Source organism: Tachysurus fulvidraco, chromosome 19, assembly GCF_022655615.1.
Source record: "Tachysurus fulvidraco isolate hzauxx_2018 chromosome 19, HZAU_PFXX_2.0, whole genome shotgun sequence".
Lineage (NCBI taxonomy): Eukaryota > Metazoa > Chordata > Actinopteri > Siluriformes > Bagridae > Tachysurus > Tachysurus fulvidraco.
In genome coordinates, this window is record NC_062536.1 from 4,262,503 (window position 1) to 4,278,977 (window position 16,475).

Consider the following 16,475-nt stretch of genomic DNA (forward strand, 5'->3'; position numbering starts at 1 on the left):
ATAAATTTAATTGGTTGTTATTTACTTAATTATTTTTTACTGTACTCCAGTAAACACTTTAACATTAGTTAATGAGAATACAGACACTGCTGGTTATGTTGAAATCTGGACGCACACAGACCCAGAAACCTCAGAATATGTGCTGCGTAATTGTAGTACAGGATTAAATAGTTGCGTTTGCAACCATGCTAACTAAAATATGTGACAAATCTAATATAGTTCTTAGAAAAATATACTTTTGATTTTTTTATACTATAACTCTGTATCTCTTAGCTTCCACCTGCTGTGTGTAGAATTAGCTTGTTAAACTGTTAACGATGCCTATGTACTCAAAGCAAGCTTCATAAGGATAAAGTTTACCAGGTTTGAGTAGAAGAACTCTAATGGCCTTTACAAAGGCTGGATAAAAAAGTTCTGATTATTATAAGTGCAAAGGTGAATTATATCCGGAGTATTGGTTATATTTTTTTTATCCTTAATTGCATTGCTTATGTTTGAATACCAGACAGATGCAAAAAGCATTTTACTGCATGTCGTACTCTGTAAGTACAGTATGTATAAGTATGTGACAAATAACAAACAAACAAACAAACAAATAAATAACATTTGATTTGATTTGTAGGATGTTCAACAAGCGCATGTGTGTGATGGTCTTTAATCTTTTTTAAATTAATTTTAATCTTTAATTGTATATATTCATTTTCATCTTTATTTTTTTAAAATTCAAATATACACCTGACATGCAGTTGAAATCCTTTTACGTTTTCGCATATACCAGATTGTTATGAGCCTGGGGTCAGAGATCAGGGTCAGCCATAGTGCGGCGCCCCTGGAGCAGGTGAGGTTAAGGGCCTGTCTCAGCAGCTTGTGGACTTGAACCCCCGACCTTCCGATCAGCAACCCAAAGCCTTAACCTCTGAACTCATCACATCCATACTTCTGTAAAACTGCTTTAAGACAATGGGAAATTGTTAAAAGTGTTATACAAGTTATACAAATAAATTGAATTGAATAGAATTGATGGTAAGGTGTAGTGTTGTATACTTCTATTATAGTGTGTATAGTGTTGTATAGTATTATAGTGTGTAGTTAATATTACTTGTATTACTTTATATTGTACTGATATGTTTTATATATATATATATATATATATATATATATATATATATATATATATATATATATATATATATATATATATCTCTCCAGAAGTCCAGAGACAGTATTATAGGAGCGTATAGTACATGTACAGTTATACATGGAGTGGGCGTGGCTGTCTTTGCGCGGCGGTGACGCGGGGGCGTGGTCTGGGCTTGGTGGCTGTGCTATATGGCGGTTCGGGGTTAGTTAACCGCGGAAGTGTGGAGCTTAGATTTTATCCGCGGGTTTCACCTTTCTGTATACGCAGTCGGATTGCTCTGTAAGCACTGCACCCTTTAAAGCTTTGCAAGTGTCCATTTTGTGTGTTTTTCCGCGCTGAACGCAACGCAGTGGCTGTGAACTGCCTGTTTTTCCCCAGTCTACAGGATCCAGGTGGGCGCGCCCGAGACCAGCAGGATGCACTGATACACTACATGTCGCTCTCCTCTGCTGTGGACGCTCATTGTGTGACGGCAACAATGTGTCTGAAGAAGGAATCTAATGCTCAACAAGGTGCTCAGGTGCATGGACTGATCTGTTTAATGGTCCATGATGCATAATGCATCTGTTTATATGAAGGAGAAGCTCGTGCGTGGAAATTTTGACAGGTTGTTTGTTGGTGGTCCATAAAATCAGCTTATTTTAAAAAAAAAAATGTTGGGCGGACTGAAGATGGTTTCCAGTTCAGTTGCACAATGTAACGTGTTGATTTAGAAATCAGCAGCACCTGAAAGTGACACTGACGATGCAGGTTTGTTTTATAAAAACTATATTTCTGCTTGTAACCCTTGTGGCTCTGGCAGACGGGGACGATGTGCACAGTAAGGCATCCGGTGCCATGAGGTATGTGAGGAGACAAGCCACAGGTCCACCTCACCGGACGTCCTCGCAGGATGTCAGGATGCAGTTGTTACCGAAGAACGGTAATGATACACGTTTCGGGCGAAGATGCAAAAATTTAAAGTCTGGATGTTACTTTCTGTCACACAAGATGGACAGGAGCACCCATGCTGAAAAGGTGGTCTACAATCAGTACAAGATATGGAGAAAGTTTAGTGAAAACGAGAGAAACCACAGGCACAGAAGAGGTGCAAAGGACCGCCTTAAGAAACTGTCATGGGAAGTAAAGAAGGCAACTGGAGGTACTAAGAAGTCTGAAAATGCTCTCGCTTCACCTTTAACCTGGTGGGAACCGATGCCCAAGCCTTTGGCCCTCGCCTCCACAGACTTCCCTTTTGATATAACCAAACATGTGGAGTTTTACACCCGGCGCATGGCCCCAGATAACCCATGGGATGCAACACCCATGACCCCGCCATACCCTGAAGACGAGGAAAATGAGTATTTCCCCAACCCATTCTATCCGGTCACGAGCGAAACGTACACAGCCTACGCCATCACATGTTTCTCCGCACTCATTTTTGTGATAGGGATCATTGGAAATGTTGCAGTGATGTGCATTGTGTGCCATAACTATTACATGAGGAGCATCTCCAACGCCCTTTTAGCCAACCTGGCTGTGTGGGATCTGGCAGTGTTGTTGCTGTGCATGCCGCTTGTGGTGTTCCATGAGCTGACTAAAACCTATCTACTGGGCCACTACACCTGTAAAGTTATCCCATACATCGAGGTAATTGAGCTGGTGAATCTATAGTACTATTATCTTTTATATTTTTTATGTCTTTGTTGCACAAGTTACATGTTTTCTGCTGATTCTGATACTTATAAGTTTGTTAATAAGCCCTCATCATTTTAAAATACATACACAAGAACAGGAAAATCACTTAAATGTGCAGTGCAAAATGAGAACACCCAGGACTGAGCTGGGAAAACACTGAAGGCTCATTATGTATATCTAATATTCATTTATCAACCCCTTTATTTACGGTGTAATTTTATTCTCTTATACCAGTATTGAATTTTTCGAAGCATAAATGTGTTTATCAGATACATGATTAATTAAAGCACTACAAGCATCTGTGTCTAGAATCTGCACATGTTATCATGCAGACATACACCCAGACTCGTTGCATGAATCTGTTATGAGTTTGACATACAACCAGTAAAGTCTAGTTTTAGCAGAGGGTTCGTGGCCCCTAATTAGCTTTCCTTGTTATTAAACATATTAAGATAAGATAAGATCAGATAAGATAAACCTTTATTTGTCCAACAATGGGGAAATTTCTCATTTACAGCAGCAAAGAGAAAGAAATGCAAATATATAAAGAATAGAGACATGATATAATATGCAGTATATACACAACACAATGTATAAATACAGAGAAGAAAAAAGAGACCACGAGGGAGAAGTTACGCTAACAGACGTATTGCACACAGGTAATATCCCACATTTTTCAAAGTTTCTGTTATTGCGCGTGTTGTTTAAAATAATTTGTTATTCTTGTTATTACAGTTAAATAGTAATAACAGTGTGTATTATGGTGACTGATTCACTGGGAGCAGCTTTGATTGTAAAGTCTAATAGTATGTTGGTGATCATTTTCCTGTTGGAAGGTGAAAATCTGCCTCAGTCTCAAGCCTCTTGTAGACTGGAACAGTTTTTCTTCTGGAATTTGTTCTACATTTTGCTCCTTCCATCTTGCTCTTATTTTGTAAGCTGTTATTATGTGAACCTCTGTTTACCGCGCTATTACCACCACCATGCTTCAGGCTGTGGATGGTCTTCTCTGGGTGAGAAGTGGTAGCAACATAGAGCTTTATAATGAACATAATTATTTATTTGTAATTAAAAAATTTATTTCTTCCCCCACCGCTAAAGTACCATGCAGAATTTTGTGTAAATTCATGACAATTGATCTCGATTTTATTTTTCAGGTTTTAAGATTACACAATACAATGTAGGGGAATATTTGTGCATGGTACAACAAATAGTGTTAAAATAAAATGTCAGCTTTAATTGAGAGCTACAAAGAATTACAAAATATTTTTTTTAGTCCTTTAGTAGTGATTTATTTATTTATTTATTTAGTTATTGCGTAAGCCAATCTGAACAAAAAATATCCACAGGATTTCTAAAAATGCTTATCCAAAAATGCGATGAATTTCTTTGTACTTTAATGTTTATGTTAACGAATATGTTACCAGGGATGAGCAAGTCCCAGCCGATTTGCATTTGGTGATGGCCAATAAACTCCATAAAAGTCCACGTGCAATGATAACTAAACCACAAAATAGGCTCGCCCAAATGTCTATGCCAGATAAATATACGTCACTTAGTAATGGCTTATATAAAGAGTTCAGGAAGATTTAAACTTCAAGATTTCAAGATTCAAGATTTTTATTTGTCACATACACAATTATATAGAGCATATATAACCAGCAGTGAAATGTGAGTCAGGTCCGCTCCATGGACATTGCACTTATTAGAAAAACACAACAATGAAAGAATGAGATCAAAGTAAACAATGAAAATATAAGAATAAAATATAAAAAAAGAGATATGTATACTGTAGAATAAAATATATAAAAAATATGTATATGTATAGAATGAAAAATAATGTGCATTAAAGTAAACTAGTTATAAATATAAGATAGACAGGGATGTACAAGGCAATATGCACATGTGCATTATACTGTAGTCTTAAATATTAAGATGTGCAAGAGGCAAATGTGCAAACAGGTGTCAGTATGTCAATGTGAGGTAGTGAATGATGATGAATATCTTACTGATAAAGTGAATATAAGTGGAGACATGAAGATGTTAAGAGGCTGGTTTAGAGTTTAGGAGCCTGATGGCTTTAGGTGCATTCTCCTTTTATACAATGATATTCTTTTTTTTTTTTCATATTTAACATTCATTCGTTTGATTTGACTGGGTTTCTTTGAAGTAAATAAGCAATTTAAAATCGCCGGCATAGTCTGTATAAAGATTTAGTGCATCGTTGCTATTTATTATTTGAAACTGGTCAACTGAGGTTTACATTATTTAGTTTTATAATGCCGCAAATTTGTAGACATTAATGTGTTTGTCTTCAGCTTTTAAGTTTGTGAAAACGCTCAAGTTTAAAAGAGTTCTTACATTCTGTCAGTGAACATCTAACTTAATGCTATCTACAGAAATATAGTGAGAAATAGCACATGGTCCTTTATCTGAGAGCAGAAAGGTGTGTGTTTAGAGAGATGACCTCTCTGTAGCCTGAATGTTGGACTAAGCGCTAAAGGAAGAAATACACCAAGGGAAAGGCGATGATAAATATCCCTGTGATCATATTAGAAGTCATCTCACAATGTACCGTACTGTATATCTAGATAGACTGCAGACAAAACTATCTGGAAGCAATTAATAATCTGTAGAACATTTTTAATACCTACACTAACAAACACTGGAAATATGTGTTCACGTACACACCCGTATCTCAAAATGATGTATTATCAGAATAAGATGCTTTTCTGGACATTTTGAAGTAATAAATCAATATTAAATCAATTATTTAGAAGTCATTAGAATGATATAAAAAATATATATTATTTTGCACTTGCAAAATGGCAGATCCTGCTGTCAGGGAGTGTAAGAACCTGACCCGTGCAGCTTTGAAATGAATTTCAGAAGAAAAAAAAAGAAAGTGGTGACAAAAATATATGTTGCAGCTCAGGACCTACGAAGATCAGGTCAGAATGAATGCTCGGGCAGGAAGGGCAATTGTCAGGAGAAGTGTTCAGGCAGCCAGCTACAACAATAAAGTAGTTACAGAGCTGAAATAGGAGAAGCTGTGCAGACTTCAATAATATCATCAGCTCTTCACAGATCTGGCCTCTATAGGGGAGAGTCCAGGAGCAAGCCACTTCAGAGAAAACCATTTGAAAAATATCTTATAGTGTAATCGGACTAACACTGAGCCATTTGATCTAAAGCCAAAGTATTATGTTTGGTGCAACCTAAATACGGCCTAACATCCATGTTCCTGTGACCCAGCACACGTGTTGCTTTCAGCAGGAGATGCTGGAAAACTGCTCGTCATTCCAGTCAACATCGATGAAGCCAGATTTAAGCAAATTTAGTTAATGAAAACTCATTCCAAGCTGATTGTTATCTACATTTAGGGTGAAAAACAAATACAGTACCAACAGAACAATGAGCCTAAGAACAAGGCAAAAACTACAAAGGAATGACTTGGGATCATCTAAAATGGGTTAAATCTAAACCCAGGCTTAAATCCGATAGAAAATATGTGGCATGACCAGAAAATTGCTTTCCACCTACAGTACATTGTCAAATCTTATTTGGGTGAGTTGAGGGAAATCTACAGTACATTGCAGAATGGAAGAAAATGGCAAAATCATAATGTACAAGGATCATAAAGACATATTCAACACAACTCCTTCATTTACATTTACAGCATACACCCTGATCCAGAGCGGCTTACTTTTTTTTATTTATTTATATATATATTTTTATACAACTGAGCAATTGAGGGTTAAGGGCCTTGCTCAGGGCCCCAGCAGTGGTAGCTTGGTGGACGTAGGAATCAAACTCACATCCTTCGGATTGGTAGCCCAACACCTTAACTTCTAGTCTACCACATCCCCCAATTAATTGCTGCAAAAGGACAAATCCCACTAAAGCCCTATTCGGATGGGATTAGTTCTACGTGGGGACGTGGGGGTAAAGTAATTATTACCAGAGCTTCTCGGTGATTTTAGTCCCGTCCGAATGTGCCATCTGGGTAATCATTACGGACAATGTCAGTAAAGATTACGGCGACTTTTACCTTCTGTAAAAAGGTCCGGAAAAATTACCTAATCCCGTCCGAATAGACCCGCTGTAAATATGTACGGTAAAGTTCTGTCATTTCCTGTTTAAAAGTAGTTTTTGGCAAGCATGGACTTGAAATAGGAACCATGTCATACGCACATGACGACAAGGAGGTTACTGTGGTGTGTAAAGCGAGTTACCCCTCCCACTTCTGCTAGTTTTACTGAGATGTCTTGTCCCGTGCGAATTGGCCAATTAATATTACAGACTTCCTGAGGTAAAATTGTATTACTCCATGTCCCCACGTAAAACTAGTCCCGTCCGAATAGGGCTTAAGACGGTGAATACTTAAGCAGTTTTTAAAATATATATTTCAATTCATTCAGAGGACATCCAATACTTTAATCAAAACCAGAACATAAAACCCTGTTCTGCTACTATATTTGTTGCGGTAGAGCAAAACAAGAAATGTTAATGGGGAGTTTATATATCCAGAGGTTTTGTGTGTGTGAACACAATTTTACAATTGTACCGTGCTAATGTTTAAGTACTAACTATTAACAAAAAAACAGCTACTTCTGCTGTTAATAATGATTGTAAAAATACTGACAATATTCTGAAAAATGTGCTGTGGTGTAATTGATCATGCTATCAGTATATCATCATATTTCCCAACTCTACGCTCACGTCAGCACAATAAACAATCCCTCGCGAAGACGGCTAAAGCTGTAGTAAGCCATTTTTATCTTGCACAAATACATTTCATGCCAGTGAAAATTAAGTTTGTTTAAACCCGCAAATGTTACAAGAGCTATGTGCGTAAGAATTCATTATTTCCCACTAAGGCGTATAGGTTTAGGTGCTTCGTCAGTAAACACTGCCTACTGTATTTGTCAGCTTCCACGTACGTGTGGAACATCCCAGTGCCTCGTTTAATTCAGTCAGTGAAAGCTTGCAAGAAAAAATGCTGAAACAGCTAATGGTATTTAAATAACCTGAAATATTTGAACATATTTTTGCTGTCTACCACAACATGAGTTAAATTTAACTACTGAATATTAGTTTCATCTTTTCTTTAAAGTATTTATATCCAGGATATACCCAAGTAAATGCTGCCTAATGTGTGGAGCCCATAGTCATCACATTTACAGCATTTAGCAGACGCCCTTATCCAGAGCGACTTACATTTTATCTCATTTTTATACAACTGAGCAATTGAGGGTTAAGGGGCCTTGCTAAGGGGCCCAGCAGTGGCAGGTTGGTGGACGTAGGAATCGAACTCACAACCTTCCGATAGGCTACCACATCCCCATCACCAGACTGGGCTTCTTTTTCTTCAGTAATACTTTGCAAGGCTATAACTGCTTCCCTCTGTACAGGTGATTGACTCTAGAATGATGTTGCCAACGTATAGACTTTAGTGGCTTTAATTGGAAAAAAAAAATAGTGACAAATTTTGCTGCTTTTTTTGAGCAGACGTTAATCATCACATTAGTGTTTACCTTTGCTTTCAACAGCCAATCAGTTATCATCACTTTTCCTCGAAAAACTCCTCACTAATCACCAATGTTTCACATCAATTAACAAAACAATACCTGTTTCCCAAAATTCACTGATCACGACTGCTTCAAATGACCAATCGACGATCAACACTGTTTCCAGTATATCTGAGTAACAGTGTCCCTCGTGATCACTCACTTTTCATGCGTTCTCTCTGTCAATGAATTTGTCTACATTATTTAACTATTTATGTTTTTTCTTTAGATAGAAAATACAGTATTTTGTAAATGTGCAAAAGTTTAGTTTGTGGTGCCACTTGAAGGAGTTTTAAAAATAAATTATACTTTTAATAATTAATGACACTATATATTTTTTTATTCTCATTCGCATAATTTAATATGGAAAAGACTAAAAAAAAATCTAGTTAGTTATTTTCCCCTGATAAGCGATGGCAACCCTGAGATCATTCTGCTTCTTTGGCTAAAAAAAAACTCTTGGGTTGCTTTCAGAGTATGCCATCCATTTTCAAATTGTCCAATTTACAAAGCACCAACTAATGAGTTTTAATGCATTTGGCTGAAAGTGAGCAGATAATGTAGCTGAATACACTTCACTCTTTTTTTTTGTCTGCAGTCACATAATAAATAAATGCAAGGGAACCAGTTTCATTGGGACTGATACGCAGCCATGCCGTAAGATGGGGTAGTATGTCGGTGTGAGCAGTTCTGTCACTTCTCTATGCTCTTCTCTTCCCACCGTTCTGCTACAAGTTGTTCTTTGTGTCATCTGTCCATAGGATGCTAGTCCAGAACTGTGCAGGCTTTGTTATACAGTATGTTGTTGGTCCTTCTGTTTTGAGGCTTTCTCTTAACTTCTACATTGTTGATATAATAATGAGCCTGACTGTATGTAGTATTCAAATCAAATCAAATCAAATTTTATTTGTCACATACACATACATACAGGGCACGATATGCAGTGAAATGCTTTATGCAACTGTCCAGTATAAGAATAAAGAATATAAAAAAGGAATAAAAAAGAAAGTAAAGAAATAAAATAATAAGAAAGTATAAACTATATAAGAAAACTATATAAAAACTATATAAAAATATGAAATATGTGGAGAATGTGAAGAAATAACGTATATACATATACATAAATTTACATATACATAAATGTTTATGGTTTTTAAAAGATTGTCCTTAAAGTGTCCAGGTGCAGTTTGGTGTGTAAATAGTGTATAAAGGGGCACTGTGCTGTGCAAGTCCAGAGTTAAAGTGTCCATAGAATGTCCAGGTGCAGTATGGTGTGTAAATAGTGTATGGAGTGTATAAAGTGTATAAAGTGGCATGTTGTATGCGCTACTATACACATACAGACGTGTCACAGTGCTAAACACTGCACTGTGCACGATGCACGTCAGACTCAGGATTCGGAGATTTGGTCTTCAGTGTGATTTTGTAAGTGATTCCAAATCTTGAAATGTATCGCGCAGTGTAGAGACCAAAAAATGTGTTGATTTCACATAAAAACAAAGAATATGCGAGACATCTCCCACAGAGATTTACCCACACGAGTTCTCCTTCGTACGTTATTTCTTTTTAATGCTGACACTGATAATGAGGGTGGGTTGAATGACACGGTATTTAATGATCTACACAAATTTTTTTTTGCGTAGTTTGTCACACATATCTCACAAAATTGTATACTTTCAACATAATCCAGTATGTTTAGTCCAAGTGTTACTCTTATTCTCTACAACTGTACAGATCTATGGGTGCCCCCCACCCCCACTCACAACAAAATGATATCCCTTCATAGTGTATACCATTGACTAGTTATTAGTGCTTATAAATAGAGTAAATTATAATATGATTAAAAATGAGCTTTAGGTCATTGCCCGTGCACGAGCTGACAGAAACGGTGATGTGAGCCAGGCACAATGTCGGTGTGACACCCTTGATTTAGAGGGTGTTTACTTGTTTTACAGATCAAGCCCAGGCATGTAAACATTCCACATTCGAAGTACGAACGTTCGCTTCACGTCTAGTAGCTGACCAAAGTGCTTTTTTATCTGTACTTGCTAGATTCAATCGGTATAAATATGGTGATTTCACATAATCCTGGTGTTTTTATGATGAAATGTATATGACCTAACACACCCACACACACACACACACACACACACACACACACACACACACACACACACACACACACTTGTTATGGAAAAAACAGCAATGGAATAAAACTCGAGACAAAGTTGTGCTCATAACCAGTTTGTTTTAATTACAATCATTGGGAAAAAAGGTTTTTTTTTCTGAGTAGTTTTAGAAGTAGAAGTAGTTTTAGACATCTGAACTTGAATTGGTGAACAGGTTAGAAATATCCATTTTGTCCCCAAGTCACATATTCGATTTTTCCATTATTTATCCATTTGGCCATCATAATTCTGTGCTCCTTTGTTTAACATTAGAGTTTAATCGCTCAGTTGACTGTATATAAATGTCAGCATGTCCAGAGTGGTATCGAATGATGGCACCTGTCACCTTTTTGCTGTCTTGACTCAGAATGTTTCAAGCTAAAGATTTATTCCCATTGGTCTATACATCATACTCAGTGTTGGCGTCCACATTGGAGCCCATACTTCAGGAGAATTTATGTGTTGGACTGTTTCACATAAAACACCATACCCATTATGGCTTTTGTCTATAGCCCACTCCCCATGCTGTCGTGCACCCCCTCAATGTAATCCCATTCATCAGCAGAGGAAAGAGTTATTGCCACACACACCTACACCAAACTGCCCCTCCATTCCCCCAAGAACCCTGTATGAAAGCCACTAAAGGCAGATTAATAACTGCTGCTGTCATTGGACTAAAAGCCCTTAATCAGGAGTTTAATGGACTATAATGGAAGGAGGTAGCACACGGTGGTATATCATCTGCTGCTGGGAAACGTGAATGGCCCAGTGTACCATGCACAGTTGGCACTGCGCCATCGATTGAGACTCAGAAAGAGCAGACTAAGGTTGCTTTGGAAAGGATTCAGCCCGTGTCTGTACAAGTGATTGATAGTTTCGGTTTGCATATTAATTGATTCAGTTTGGTTTCATGCTGCATATAAGTAAAGGAGAAGATAACTTTAGCTAAGGGATGTGTCAGAAATAGAACAGAAATCACTAAACTCACCCCAGTATTAATTTGTTCTGGTGAATCGATCATAAGTGAGGGGGGTAAATGAATAGTGGTCCAGTGCGTCGGAAATCATTTTAACCACTAGACTTCTCCACCGCTTGGATAATTAATAATACCGATGCCGTAAGGGCGGAGACTAACGTTTTTGTAGTTTCTGATTTTGTCTCATGTCCTCTTCATTTCTACCATTCATTAACAGACACGTGATTGAAACGTTCGATACAGAACTTATAGTTACGTGATTTGTTGTACATTACTTCTGAGAATCAAATGCAACTGAAGGTTGCCAGTAAACACGAGTAAACACTCACAAGTGGTCATTATACATGCATTCAACATGCCAAGTGTACATTTACATTTACAAAATGTACACAGCATGTGACAGACGCCCTTATCCAGAGCGACGTACATAAGTGCTTAAATCTCTAACATTGAATACATTAATGCTGGTTCACTAGGTTACATACTTAAGATACCATGAGTTTAAAACATTTGTTCAAAGTTACAATGAAAAAGTGTCAAAGGTTTTTTTTTTTTTGTTTTGTTTTGTTTTTTAAATGCAAAAGAAGTGCTAGTTGAAGTGTTTCCTGAATAAGTAGGTCTTTAACCGCCGCTTGAAAATAGCCAGTGACTCAGCTGTCTGGACCTCTAGGGGAAGTTCATCCCACCACCTTGGTGCCAGAACACAGAAGAGTCTTGTAGTATACTTGCCTCTTACCCTGAGAGATGGTGGAACCAGTCGAGCAGTGCTGGTAGATCAGAGGTTGCAGGGTGCAGTGCGAGGAATGATGAGGGCTTTGAGGTAAGAGGGAGCTGGTTAATTTTTGGCTTTGTAGGCCAGCATCAGTGTTTTGAATCGGATGCGTGCAGCTACAGGAAGCCAGTGGAGGGATCGCAGCAGCGGGGTGGTATGCGAGAACTTTGGCAGGTTGAAAACAAGCCATGCAACTGCATTTTGGATCATTTTGCAGAGGACGGATTGCGTTCATAGGTAGACCTGCCAGCAGTGCATTGCAGTAATCCAGTCTAGAAATGACAAGAGACTGAACAAGTACCTGAGCAGTCTGTGTGGACAAAAATGGCCGAATCCTTCTAATGTTGTAGAGAAGAAACCGACATGAGCGAGTCACATTAGCAACATGAGAGGAAAAGGACAGTTGATTGTCCATGGTTACCCCAAGGTTGCAAGCTGTGGCTGAAGGGGAGATCAGATCGTTGTGCAAGGATATAGCAAGATCATGACCTGGGGATGAATCACCTGGGATGAACAGCAGTTCAGTTTTGCTAGGATTGAGCTTTAACTGATGAGCAGTCATCCATGATGAAATTTCTGCCAGACATGCTGAGATCTGGTCAGAAGCTGTGGTATCTGAGGGTGGGAAAGAGAAGATAAGTTGTGTATCATCAGCATAGCAGTGGTAAACACCTAGGCCTTGGTGTTCCAGCTGTCTTAGTGTGATTGGATTGTTTGAGACAGATGTTAGTACCAGGTGTGAACAGGGTCACAGAGAATACACTCACAGGTCAGTTTTAAACTGGTCCCATATACAAAACATACAGAGCAGGCTTTCCACAGACCAGGGACTGAAGTTGGTGATTTATTCAGTGTATAGACCACCATGTGTAAATACTTAATATTGTAATATTGCTAAAACTCAGCTGTCCTCGTTTAAGTGATGGAGATTGCACTCTGAATATCGGCATTCAGAAAACAACAGGTAGTGTGAGTCCTAATGGAGCAGCAGTCTAAACAAATTAATTAATAGCCTGCCATTACTGTATGCTAATGGATGTTATTATGATTAACGGCTTGTGGACGTTTTGTGATTTTGGTCAGGATGAACGTGAGGCCTTGATGCTTCCAGTTTGGCATGGAGTTTGAAGACAAAAAGCAATATGCAGATTTTCCAAACGTTTTCTGGCTGTTGATGTTAATGCAGCTGTTTATCCTGTATTTTATTACATTTGATTAAATACCGGCTAGGGAAGTATGTAGCAAGGCTTTTTTCACCTCTGTCAAACATAATTAAGCCTGAAGACAAGGCCGGTGTCTCGGCAGAGAACAGGTTTTTAACATTTACAATGCTGCATAAGGTTTTGTAATCTTTCTTTTGAAAATGGCAGCATTTAAAGCTTTAATGCTGGCCTTTGCTGTTGAGTGGCATTTGACCGTTTCTCTCAGTCGCACACAAGAATTTCAAGGCAAATATATCGACTGTATATGACATATAAAAACACACTGGCCATATTGCACATATACAGTGGATATAATAATTCTACATGCCCCAAAAACAAATACAACAAAAACCCCAAAATATCTTGTCACACTTTTCCCTATATGTTGGTGTGGATTTTCCCTATATGTTGGTGTGTTAGTGAGATCAGTCTGGGGTGTCTGATCTGAGGAGGTCAGGGGTTCAGTCGGTGTTCCAGTTCATCCCAAAGGTGTTCAGTGGGGTTGAGTCAGAGTCAGGGCTCAGTGCAGGACACTCCAGTTCTTCCAGTCCATCATTAATACACCGTGTCTTCATGGAGCTCAGGGGCTTTGTGTATATGGGCATTTTATTCCATGTTGTTAAATTTTTTAGAAATTGTTTTGCACATGTCTGCAATTAATGACTTTAAGAGCTGGAAAGAAGATGATTTATTAATTTTTTGAGTTAATCAGAACCAGTTTATTGATGACAGTTTTATGTTAAATACTTTTGAACATGAGTCAGGTACATATCATGCCCAGACTCTTACAGGCTGTGTGCATTATGGAACCATATTGTACTTTTAAAAAAAAAAAAATTATTTATTTATTTATTTGTTTATTTATTTTTCATCATGCATATATAGACTTGATCAATTAATTGCTAATGTGTTTAAGACTCGGTGTGTTTTTGTTTGTTTGTGTTTTTCAGATTGCCTCACTGGGTGTGACCACCTTCACCATTTGTGCCCTGTGCATCGATCGATTCCGTGCCGCCACCAATGTTCAGATGTACTATGAAACAATTGAGACCTGTGCATCTGCTGCTGCTAAGCTAGCTGTGATCTGGGTCGGCGCATTGCTCTTGGCACTCCCCGAACTCCTGATCCGGCAGCTGGTGAAGGAATCCGACACAGAGAAAGCAGAGCGGTGCCTGGAACGCATCTCCCCCTCATTGCCTGAGACTCTTTATACACTTGGCCTGGCGTATGAGAGTGCTAGGCTCTGGTGGTGCTTTGGGTGCTATTTCTGCCTGCCTGCTCTGTTTACCATCGGCAGTTCGTTAGCCACAGCACGTCGTATGCGCCAGGCCGAGCGCGGATGCCCACGAGCCAACAAGAAGCAGATGCGCCTAGAGAGCCGCATGAACTGTGTTGTTGTGGCACTTGCTGTGTTGTATGCTGCCTGCGCGGTGCCCGACAACGTCGCAAACATGGTGGCGGCCTACATAGAACACCTAGATATCGTGGGTGTACTGCGCACACTCGGTCAGCTCTTACTCTTCCTGCGCACTGCGATAACACCTGTCTTGCTGCTTTGCCTGTGCCCGCCGTTTGGTCACGCTTTCCTAGAGTGCTGCTGCTGTTGCACAAACATGTGTGGTGCGGCAGCCTCCTCGGCGGTGGGCAGTGACGATAACGAGCACGAATGTACCACCGAGTTGGAGCTGTCTCCGTTTAGCACCATCCGAAGGGAGATGTCCAACTACACTGCGACAGGGTCTCACTCCTGAACCACCGGTGCCAATGTATGTGTCAGTGCCAACAATACTATAAAATGTAGAGTGCAAGCACATACTGTCTCACTTCTGTAAATACTCTGACTACTGTCTTATGAAGTAATGTACAAAACGTAATTACTTTTTTTTTGTATTATTATTTGTATTAGACTACGTTTTTAAAAACTAGCGACTCTTTGCATATTTTTTGCACTGCCAACCGCTTTAGCTTTCTTTCTATGTCTCTGCATCTTACTGCTAGTAAAATTCTCATGATATCTGTATACGGCAACATGTTCCATGCCTTGACCTTTCTTTTAATGAAGGTGATTGTGTAACTCTGTCTTGAATCGCGTAAAGCAGTACATTCGAACACCTGAAGAAAATCCCTGATGTGTATGTGTGATAGCAGAAAAGAAAAGTAGATATCGACACTATGCTCAGTGTGCTTAATGGTTTCTAAGTCCGTTTTTATATAACCGAAAATTCTCTTTAATAAACTCAAGTGTTTGCTGGGAAGTGGTTTATCTTTCACAATTCTTTGCAGGAAAATGGTTTATTAAAATGCAAATATAGCCCCATTTTATATTCAGTATGTAGCTTGTCAGCAAAACAGATATTACAAGTGGTCTATCTAGTGCTGCATGAACTGCCCTGTCCCCCTCCCCAAAAAACAAGAAAAAAAAAGACAAAGATTTATACAATGCTTTGTTGATTTTATGTTAGAAAACACAGATCTTACAGATCTGTCACTGCTGCACGTATGTTTATCTGTATAATCACATTAGCTGTCAGATTGAATAGATCTGTTTTATTTCAGAGCATGGAGAAGCCTACTTCATCCACCCAGAAAAGCTGCTCCTTTATTATTCCCCCATGCGTCTAGCGTATTTCTCATCGTCTGAACAAGACCTTTGAAGCTTGAGGCAGACGCTGTCAGTTATGGCATAATCCTTGCTTAAAAATGGCCGTGAGAAATGTCTTTGTTTTTGTTGAATGTTGATCGCTTTACTTGTACTTGCTGGATTCCTGATTGGAATCTAAAACACCTACTGTCACTTTAATGCCCATGATCAGTCTCTCTCTCTCTCTCTCTCTCTTTCTCTTTCTCTTTCTCCTTTATAGTCAATTTGATTTGCCTTTTTCCCCCGATTGGGCTATTGTAGCTGTGATGTGTGCTTGTTCCGGTTCTGGCTAGCGATTACAGCTCTGCTTTCCCATCTGACATTAATC

At 38.7% G+C, this 16,475-nt stretch overlaps 1 protein-coding gene across 2 annotated transcripts; it reads left to right on the forward strand.

The window, feature by feature from the left end:
* The first annotated feature begins 1,291 nt into the window (after nt 1-1,291).
* Nucleotides 1,292-15,617, forward strand: gpr37b (G protein-coupled receptor 37b). Of its 2 annotated transcripts, XM_027151072.2 has the most exons (3): nt 1,292-1,420; nt 1,520-2,770; nt 14,457-15,617. In XM_027151072.2, exons 2-3 carry the CDS (start codon nt 1,886-1,888, stop codon nt 15,255-15,257), a joined length of 1,686 nt encoding a protein of 561 aa, XP_027006873.2. In that variant the 5' UTR covers nt 1,292-1,420; nt 1,520-1,885; the 3' UTR covers nt 15,258-15,617. The 2 variants fall into 2 exon arrangements, with proteins under 2 accessions (XP_027006873.2, XP_027006872.2); XM_027151071.2 differs by having other exon boundaries at nt 1,300-2,770.
* Nucleotides 15,618-16,475: the final 858 nt, after the last annotated feature.